The sequence below is a fragment of the Engraulis encrasicolus genome, chromosome 14 (assembly GCF_034702125.1).
Source record: "Engraulis encrasicolus isolate BLACKSEA-1 chromosome 14, IST_EnEncr_1.0, whole genome shotgun sequence".
Lineage (NCBI taxonomy): Eukaryota > Metazoa > Chordata > Actinopteri > Clupeiformes > Engraulidae > Engraulis > Engraulis encrasicolus.
The window spans coordinates 46,632,189-46,642,470 of NC_085870.1; the positions used below are offsets into that span (position 1 = coordinate 46,632,189).

Genomic DNA, 10,282 nt, shown 5'->3' on the forward strand with positions numbered 1-10,282 from the left:
TATTCTGTCCGTTCACAAATGTTTTTCATATATATTTACCACCACCATCAATCAGACCAGTACATAAGTGTTAATTACTGAGTTACTATTACTGAAAGAATACAATTTGTGAATAGGCAGCATAATTTTGGAAAATAAACGACTAAAATTACGTCCTGTACTTCTTAAGGGTTATTCACATGGCTGAACTCAAACCCTTTCCTGGGTAGTGGTTGGTGTGCAAGAGTGCTCTCCCCTCTTAACGCTGTCACAGTCCCCCCACCGAAGCTGATAGTCATTGTTAATGACCTTGTCGTGTAAAGTCATGTTAAGTCAATGTAAGGGATACTGGCTATATAGCATTTTTACCATTTATTTGAATTCCTCTGGATTCTGTCAACTCTCCTTTTGCATACCATATCTCTCTTTAAAGTCATTATCATGGAAGTTATTTTGTACCTTTTTTGGAATCTTTTGTTTCATACAAATTTAGTACTGTCATTCACAACGGTTTTGTACATGTATTATTGTACATGTATTATTTTAGTGTTGGTCTATTTCCCTGTAGATACGAGCGAGAAAATGTCAGAAACTGAAATGAATGAATGTTAAACACTGACCATGTTTGTCATTCTGAGTTCCAAGCAAAAATAAATACAAAAAAAAATGTCCTCTTGGAGTACCGTTTTAATGAGTCTTTGTTCTTAAAAATATACAATTATTGCTGAGAGAATGGTTATTACTTCTGACAAGGAGAAGGAAAGTGCAGTACCTAGTCCAGTCTCAAGGCCTATATCCTTCATATCCAAGTGTTTTGCTATTTACATGTGTCGGCCGTGAGACTAGAATATGTACATTGTAAAGGCTTGGATAGAAAAGTCCAGTTTCATATAATTGATAGTTATTGTAAAGATGGTAGTATAAAGGCAGTTCAAGCACGTTAGTTCAAAATGAACCAACCTCATACTTCGGCTTAAAGGCACTGGATAGACAGGTGACCTATTTTTTCCCATTACCTTTGCTGTCGAAAAAACATTTCCTTATATTGACAGTCATTAAACAAACAGACACTGATATATGGAAGACATTGACATCTGGACATCCACATAACTTCCCTGTATCTGTTGAAGTGACTGGGCATGTAATTGCTTTGACAGTACTGGGCCAGCTTTTTTTCAAAAACTAGTGGGTGGGTTGGAAGAAAAACATAAGGCTGTGCTCACTGAGTGTGATAAGGCTTCTTTAACCTTCTGAAGTCAACAGCCGTGCCACTAGACACATCTGACACAGCCGAAGAACTTTAGCACTTGAGCAGAGGGCTGGAATGTGTTCGACATTGAGAGGTTAAACAACAAAGGGGAAAACGTCCTGCCGTTTACCTCAACAGCAGACTATTGGAAGGCTGACAAATTCTTCAAGGTTCTTTACTTTCCCCTTCTGTCATACTAAAGAGAAAGAGTGTTAATGGCTGGTCATGTTGATCTTTATAAAGGCACAGGTGCGTGTCCATTGCAGGATATTTACTCCTGGTGCAGCAGTGTCTTCATGGGTTGTTGTTATAAACTTCATGACTCTCCTTTACTGACGACAGTGATTGGCTGTTTGGTACCAGGTCGCACTGTGAATGTCATCCCAAAAGGTTGCTTTGCCGCTCCGTTGCTGAAATTATAAAGAAAGACAATTTGTGTTACTTTCCACACATCAAATAATAAATTGATTTCAATATTCATGCAGTGGTACAAAAACCTGGATTGGCAACCCCTAGATTGAAAGACCAACTCTCTAACCACTAGGCCACGACTGCCCCATTAATTAGATGAGATTATCACATTAGATTATCAATTAGATGCAGTTATCACAGTATGAAACTGTATGGGACCTACCTTGAGGGAGGTTTTGATGCTGCTGCTGCTGCTTCATTTGCAGCCGCCTTCTTCGCCACTCTGGTCTCAAGTTCCCGCAGGTCAAGACCTCGAGTCGGGGGTGGAAGCGTGTTGCTCTTTGCTGCTGCTTTGGGAGAAGGTTTTGGCGGTGTTGGAATACCCCCCTCTTCATCAGACTGTGTGGTGCCCCATTCGTCTGTATTGTTATCTGCCTCTTTCACTGGCACTGACAACTTTGGGTCCATCTCCAGCATTTTTTTCTGCAGAATACTGAGGAGAGTGGCTTGGCTGGCAGATGAAGGTGTCGTGGGAAGGTTTGAAGGGGGGTTTGGCTTGGTCTGCTGGGCCATTTTGACTTTCATCTCCCCTAGCACAGTGGCAAGATGGGGTGCAGTTGGTGGTGGTTTTGGTTTTTGGGCAGTAGGAGGTGGTTTTGCAATGGGGGCAGCATTACTTGGTGGATCCTTAGCAGGTGGTGGCAGGGGTGGAGGAATTGGCACCTTTGAAGGAGGCTTGGGAGGCATTGCCACTGGGGATGGAGGAATGGGAGGTATTACAGTCTTTGAGGGGGGATCGGGAGGAGGTGTGTTGGGAGGACCCTCCGCGTCCTCAGAATCAGAGTTGGCAAACTCTGGGGGCGGTGGAATGAAGGGAATAGACAAGTCCTCTCCACTCTCCTGATCCTTGGGGGAGGGTGGCGCTGGAGCTGTAACGGCTGCAGCTGGTGCTGGTGGAGCTGGAACTGCAGGAGCTGGTGGAGCTCGAACTGTTGGAGCTGGTGGAACTGGAACTGTTGGAGCTGGTGGAATCGGAACTGTTGGGGCTTTAACAGCAGGAGCTGATGGAACTGGAACTGTTGGAGCTGGTGGAATCGGAACTGTTGGGACTCGAACAGCAGGAGCTGATGGAACTGGAACTGTTGGAGCTGGTGGAATCGGAACTGTTGGAGCTGGAACTGCAGGAGCTGGTGGAACTGGAGTTGGATGTGGTGCTGGAACTGCTGGTGCAGCTGGAGCTCGAGTCGGAGGGGGTGCTGGCGTTGGTATTGGTCTGTTTTCCAGAGTTACCCCAACCTTCTTGTTAACAATACTAGGGGAGGAAGATGTAGCTGTCGGAGGCACGGAAGGTGTCGATTCTTCCTTAGCAACAGGCTTTCTTACCTGCGATGGGGTGCCCTGGCCTTGAGCTTGAGGCACTGTAGCCCCTGGCTGAGCAGAGAGCTCAGGTTTCAGTTTTTCAAGAGAGGTTAGCGATGCAGATGAAGTGGATTTGGGGATTACAGTGAAGGAATTGGGTTTCGATTCGCTGGGCTGAATAGTTGCCTTGACAGGAAGCTCGTCAGATCGGCTGCTCTTGTTGCTATTTTCTCGGGACAAAGTCGAACGTTGGCGTCGGTCTCGTTCCTTAGCAGCCATCAGTAGGGCCAATGGAGATGTAACGCCTTCTTTTGTCCCTGGACTTTCATTTGCTTTAAGGTTGTGTAATTTGTGGGTAAGTAAAGGACTATACTGACGGGGTTTTTCTTTTGAGTCCTCCTGCACATTTACCTGGCTTGTTCCTTGTGGAACTGGATCTGTTGGATTTTGCTGCATCTGCTGCTGCATTTTTTGTAATTTAGGGGAAGATTTAGGAGGTGTCATTGCTGGTTTTGGAGGGGTAGGAATAGCATTTGGGGGTGTTTGAGTTTTTGGTGTATTGGCCACAACAGTTTGCGGTTTTGGTGTATTGGCCACAACAGTTTGTGTTTTTGGTGTATTAGCCGCCGGTAAAGTGGCTGTCAAGTTGTCTTTGAGATCCTTCAAGTCCTTTTCCAGCTGGAGGCCTGAGCTCGCTCTTCGAAATGGTTTAGTCGGAGGCAGAGGCGTCTGAGCAGGGCTTGCTGTTTTGGAGCCCCCACCATTGACAACCTGAACTGTGTCACCTTTAGAGTCCTCAAGAAGGAGAATGGACTTGGGTCTCATATCTCGGTCCATGCCGCCACTCAGGAGAGTGGTCTTGGGTATACTGTAGACCTTAGCTGTGTTCTGGGGGTTGAAGCTCGAGGGCACAGCTGCAGGGGCTGAAGAGGAAGACGCAATGTCAATGTTCTGAATAGAGGACATCCGCACAGGCTTTGGCGGGGGTGTCTTTAGAGTCTTTGGGGGCGCTGAAGGCTGCTGTTTAACAGGTGGCGGAGGGGGGGTAAACTTTGGACATTCAGGCACATCTGAAGGATCATTCAGAGGCATGCTGATAGGCGTGGAAATCTTGACACTGTTTGTGCTAGATGTGTCCGAGGGAGGCTTCGGAGGTGGCATTGCAGGAGGCTTCAGAGAAGCAAAGTCAATCTCATCCTCATTTTGAACCGGTGTTGGAGGTTTGGGCGCAGGCATAGGTGGTGGTTGGAGAGAAGCCAGCTCTGGGGGGATGTCAACGAATGAAAGGGGTGGAGCTACGAAGCCTGGTGAGGGTGGGATGAACTGGGGTGGGGGTGGAGGAGGAGCCACTGATGGAGGAGCAGGTATGAGGATTTCACCTTCCTCCTCATCGTCGACTGCAATCATTCCACCATTAGCAAGATGTGGGGTGCTTCCTGTAAAGTAACAAAAATGTTCAAGTGTTCAGTGTTTCCTGCAGAATTTTTGTTAGTCAATGTGGCGGGGCGTTAGTCAGTATCAGAGACAAGTCACCATCATTAGTGGACATGCTGTGCAGTTTCATTTGAAATATGACCTGAAAACTCTTAAAAGTATATATTTTTTGGTTGAGCAACCAGGTAACCTAGTCAAGATGGTAGGCGTTTCTTGTCAAGGTGGCTGCCTTAGCAAAGTGCTGGGGGCAACCCTGGTGTTGATCAAGTAAACAAAACGCAAGGTGTCAGCATACTACAGCTGAAAGAAATGTACAACATTATATTATGTTAACTCTTTCACAGACGTATACTGACCTTTATAAGCAATCAATCTAACAGCTATCTAAGAATATTCAAACAATGTGTACCAGTCACACATTATTGTTCATGACACAGTGCACAGCAATTATGAGTAAACCCCTTTTGAAAGTTAACATTGTGAACAATAAGCGCAAGTTATATAGAAGTTCAACACAACGTATGTTTAAGTTACAAAAGACAAGTAAGGTTAGTAATATAACTTAAATGACACACTTCCTTTCTGGTGAAAGTGAGTACACCCCTATGTTGAAATTCCATACAGAGGATCATGGTCTGCCTCAGTAGTCATGGTACATGTTCACATGCATGTTTCTTTTGTTGAAATTGTATCTTCAGCACAAAATAGCTACGATATTTCTGATTCAGATACAGTTTACAAGTGAGGTTAAAACTATTACTGGCCCCGCCGTGGCTTAATCTGAAAACTGCTACGGTCGACCCGGGTTCGAGTCCCAATCAGAGGTCATTTCCCGATCCTCCCCCATCTCTCCCACTCGCTTTCCGTCCCACTCTTCACTGTCCTGTCTAAATAAAGTTGAGCCCCCCCCCCAACAGAAAAACAACAAATAAAACAAAACAATCATTACTGATTTGTTATTTGAGGAGATGTGGGCCTACCTATTCCATTTGTTGTCGGTCCGTTCAGGGGTAGAAGGACAGGCACTTTTGGAGTTGGAACTGCAAAGCCTTGCATGGCATCAGTGGACTGAGAGGGGAAAACATACAAATGCATTACATTACATTTGGCAGATGCTTTTATCCAAAGTGACTACCTTTCCGCCATCAGATCACTTTGTTTAAAAAAACAACCATGTTATTACACTCCTATAACAACATACAACACACGCTTTAGTTATACATTACAACTTGGTCATTGCCATTCTAGTAACAACAACAAACCTATAACAAGTGAGGACATGTCTCAACACATTTATATTTTGTCTGTTACTTCACACCTCAACAAATTCACTAAGGAGGGGAAATGGAAGAAAGGAAAACATTTGGAAATGTGCCATTTTTATAACAACTGAGGTAGAACTGAATCAGTCAGGGAAGAGAATGGGACGTCTAGAGCATGTCGGCCTAGTTATCAAACCAGTTCCTTGTACTGAGCCTCACATCTTAGAGACAACCGTAAACTAGTACATCCGCCTACCCCCACCACCACACACACACCAGCAGAGGATTTCCACATATTTCACATATTAATCATTGCGCTCCACGCAATATAATGCATACACTTACATCATCGCCATGAACTCAAGATGATTAACACACCACAAACCGTGTGACAGAACCACACCTAACCAACACCTGACAACATAACAAAGATTTAAGCTAAGGAGGAAAAACAGCCTACATTGTATACACCCATCCGTGTTTGTTCTGATGACAATTAAGCACACCTCATCTTGCTATTTTAACACTGTAAGGTCTAATCAACACTTACTGAAAGTGTTTCTTTGCTGCCAGTGAAGTCATAGGACTACAGTATTTCAATAGAGATGTCACACCTCTTGTAAGAGTGCTGTGCTAAGTTTGTGGTTATGATATATGTAGACCTTAACTTGGCAATTGGTCTTCCAAGAAGTACGGAATCCAGTCAGTTCGCCAAATTAGTTAGCCATAGCAGTACCTGGCAGCCATGCTCTAATGTCTAGGCAGTTGCAATCTCAAGGTTGCCGGTTCAAATTCCATATCATCTACCACCTTGGCACTTCACCTCACATTGCTTCAAAAACTGTAATGAATACCCTGTACCTAAAATAACTGAGTGGCTTTGTCAAAAGCACCAGTCAAGTGAAATGTAATGTAATAGTTATCCAATTTTGACCTCTGTGCTCTTCCTCTGTGTGGTACAACAATACGTCCCTTCTTTGCATTGCCATTAGAACCCATTAGTCGACTGCACCCTTCAAAATGGTTGCGCACCTGACTCTTTTACCTTGTCATACTGCTCATCAAATTATCTGGACACACCTCAGGCTACTAAAGCCTGTCAGTCAAGTGCTTTTTATATGCATGAACACGTCTGTGAGAGAAGGCAATGGTGACACCACACGCACCGGGCTGAAAAAAACAAAACGCCACTGCCTCTAATAACATTCTTTGTATACACACAACACAATTTTGTCAGTGTTCTTGCCCTGTGGACGTCTAGTTCCTGTTTCTAATGGAATGCAACATAGATATCTGCAAAGGTTTTTGAATGTCACTTCTCGTCCTGACGCCGCACTGCCTTATGTAATATCTGACTTTGATTTAACCTCCAGTGTGGCACAGCTGACATTTTAACAGTGATGGACGACTGGGGTACTGAAGTTCAGCTCTAAAGCAAACACGCACACACACACGCACACACACACGTGGCATTAGAAAGGCTGCTTGTACACTCTGTATCTGGCGATATGCAAGAGAAAGTCAGCCGATGGCCACAGCCTAAAGAAACATACTGAGCTACGCTAGCTGGGAGCCAGTGCTGTCCATCGCTGTCCGTGATTTCCTCTTACTTTTTAGTGGCATCTCTCTCTCTCTCTCTTGTCAGTGTCAGTGAGAGCGGTCCTACCCTACCTTATGCTAGGTGTGTCATGCAGCAGGTATGTAAGAGGAACGTCACCGCTGAAAGAAAATCAGACAGCCAAGGATAGGACTGGGATGGGAAGGGATTAAGAGGTAGACATGCATACCAAAACTTTCACAAAAGGAGTAACCCACAAACACAAGTCAGTACAGAGGTAGCCTGGCATGGCCAGCCCCTCTCCACTTCTCTCCATTCATGAGAGAGGCGAAGGTGGGCTAACAAGGAAACCTGCCTGCTGGTGTTTGACCAGGAAAGGGAATGGAGACATAGGAGGAGGATTTAAATGATTATATTGGCTATATACATTTTACAAGATGTACACATAGGGGAGAACGAAGGAAATGTAAACAGAGTGACAGAGCATAGGAGAAGGAATAGAAATGCAGACATCTATACACCTCTAACCTAAACCTCTACACCTATATTCTCATGGCAGCTTTCTAACAAAGGAAGGTATAGTCTTCAGAAATACTTCACCCATGCAATAATATCATACCACTAATCATACTAACTGGTGCCGGGAAAAGGAGCTCTGTTTAAAACAGAGCAAGTCCCCTCTACTTAGTGAACCCCCTGTGTCTAACCACCAGCTGATGAGAAAGAGAGCACACAGACACCCAAGACCCCACTAGACAAGAGATTACTGATCAGTGATCACAGAAAGGACCCTTCATGGGAAAGGGGATAGGGTGGCCTCCCCACGACAAAGGGCACATTGAGGGGAAAATTCAAATGCTGCTTGAGAGTCGGTGCTGCACTGGGTGCAGGACAGGTGAAGGGGGGAAAAAGTCTTGTCACAACTAAGGCTGCATTCTGTATTGTGGTGGCATATCCCTGTTATCTCTCTCCACACACAGTCCAACATTAGTTCCAGAAATGCTCATGCATAACATTTTTGCAATGTTTTTTTTAATAACTCTGATTTTGAAACATACCCCGTGTGAGTTGAAGTAGTTGACTGTGGGCCTGGATCGAACCTTGGCTGTGCCCGATTCGGGAATTGCTTTAGCGTCCAACACCAAGTCATAATGATCTAAAACAGAACACACACGCACACACACACAGGACAGGAACAATGTCAGTATGGAGTGCTCTGAACTTAAAAGATGTTAATATGTAATCTTGAAACTCACAGCCACATTATTCATCACAGCTCTTACAGTGGTCAATTTTGAATCGTGTATTCTGTTTCACTGTCATGCAGTTTTAATGTAGCCTGGTGAGTCAGACTATAACATGAGAAGTTTAATGTTTTTAAAATGCTTCACTGTGTATCTATGTGTAATGTGAGTGTATGTGTCTTATCTAGTCTACAAATTAATTTGTAGTGTACAGGGTTTAGGTTACCCTAATGTAATGTGACATCTCTGTTGTGGCACTTGGGCATACAGGCATTAAATATTAAACAGTGAATTCTTTCAGAGGGCGTAATTGTTCCATCTGGTTGAGTTGTTGGACCTCCAGGTGCAATGTCCTTGAACAAACTATCGTGAACATATTTCAGCTACCCCATATTTCTCAGTCAACTGATACTTTGATGGTTATCTTTGTTGGATGAACAAACCAGATTTTACACATAACTGGTTCGGCACCATGTTGTAAATACATGCTACCTCATGCGCAGCAGCACACACACTTCTATTTGGACACGTGAGTTAAAGCCATACACAAACAGGGCCAAACTCAAATCAGATCTGGATATCTTCTAATAACACTTTCCATTCCATTCATGTTGAGGAGGAAGTGTTTTAATCATGTTAATTATTATGTTCCAATTCAATCACATCACTCACACCAGCTGTGGTGGCAAGCCTATTTGAATTTAATGCAAATATTTCAAGTGACTGAGTGGCTTCAAATGGTTTTCAGTGCAATGTTATATATAAACCACATGCGTCAAGACCTCCAATTACATAGAAAATTCGGTGAGTTATCAGAGTACAAAAGCCGACTGGTACTGCTTCAACTCGCCCTTTCACTTGCACATAACCTACTCATTGTTCGCGTAGATGGAATTAAGTACATTCTTGCTAAACTACAAGACTGAAATGAATTCATTACATCACGGCTCACAGAAATGCACCCTAAATCCATTCTGTTATCTGACGCGCTATGTCAGATACTGGCCGACCTTTACGCTTTTGACCTATATTGCTCCTCCTGGTGTAGGGTTGCCCCAAACACGAAATACACATTAATGCTACAGTATTCGATGAACGCCGAATAAGTTTAGGTCACCAGGTTTCATAGAGGCAAGTTGAGGTGCCGCGCGGAGCCCCAGTCGGCTCTCTCCACTGTGCGCGGCGTTGTCACAGCCTTGCCAGGAGCAACAGTTCTGCACTTTGTGATAGTATTAAGTGCTAAGCCTACGAAGGTTAAAAGGAGACAAACGAGCGAGAAAGTGATCAGACACTATGGAGAGGGATACTTACCGACTCCCACGTCTTTCATTTGGACGCTGGTGTCGAATAAAGACTGATTCTTTCGACCCAAAAATCCTTTCTTCATTTTGATAGCCGTTATTATCCACAGTGCTGAAGAATATGCTAGTTATGCGTCATGACTGTCGCCTGACAGCGTTACACCTGTAGGTTACGCACAGGCGACAACTCGGGAGAAACGCTTCACCTAATGTGAATAATGTTCAATTTCGTAGAATAAAATGGCCTCCCGCCTCCGCCTCCTCCCCTTGTTATAGCCTACCTCTTTTGTGAGTCGACAGGTGAGGCAAACAAACTCAACGCCTTCTGAGCGCAAGAAACATTCCACTTTTCCTGCCAACTAGGAACACACCTTCCTTAGCTATTACTCAGTGCCGTATCCATGGAGGCAACGTATCAATATCCCAGGAGCACTTCATGTGGGCTGAAAGAGTTTCGATTCATGATGCTGACTATAACTAGCTAA

General features: G+C 44.2%; 1 protein-coding gene across 1 annotated transcript; it reads right to left on the reverse strand.

Moving 5' to 3' along the window:
* Positions 1–648: 648 nt before the first annotated feature.
* On the reverse strand, positions 649–10,079 carry LOC134462770 (proteoglycan 4). Its single transcript, XM_063215970.1, has 5 exons — positions 9,808–10,079; positions 8,311–8,408; positions 5,413–5,500; positions 1,863–4,434; positions 649–1,638 (listed from the first exon to the last, which is right to left on the reverse strand). The coding sequence occupies exons 1-5, from the start codon at positions 9,881–9,883 to the stop codon at positions 1,545–1,547; spliced, it is 2,928 nt and encodes a 975-aa protein (XP_063072040.1). The 5' UTR covers positions 9,884–10,079; the 3' UTR covers positions 649–1,544.
* Positions 10,080–10,282: the final 203 nt, after the last annotated feature.

Bases quoted from the DNA above. Each gene is read 5' to 3' on its own strand.
- LOC134462770 (XM_063215970.1), bottom strand. From the start codon at position 9,883: ATGAAGAAAGGATTTTTGGGTCGAAAGAATCAGTCTTTATTCGACACC. The intron at 5,501-8,310 runs GTATGTTTCAAA...TTCCCCTCTCAG, and splicing joins ACTACTTCAACTCACACGGG to TCCACTGATGCCATGCAAGG. The intron at 4,435-5,412 runs GTAGGCCCACAT...GTTACTTTACAG, and splicing joins ACCGACAACAAATGGAATAG to GAAGCACCCCACATCTTGCT.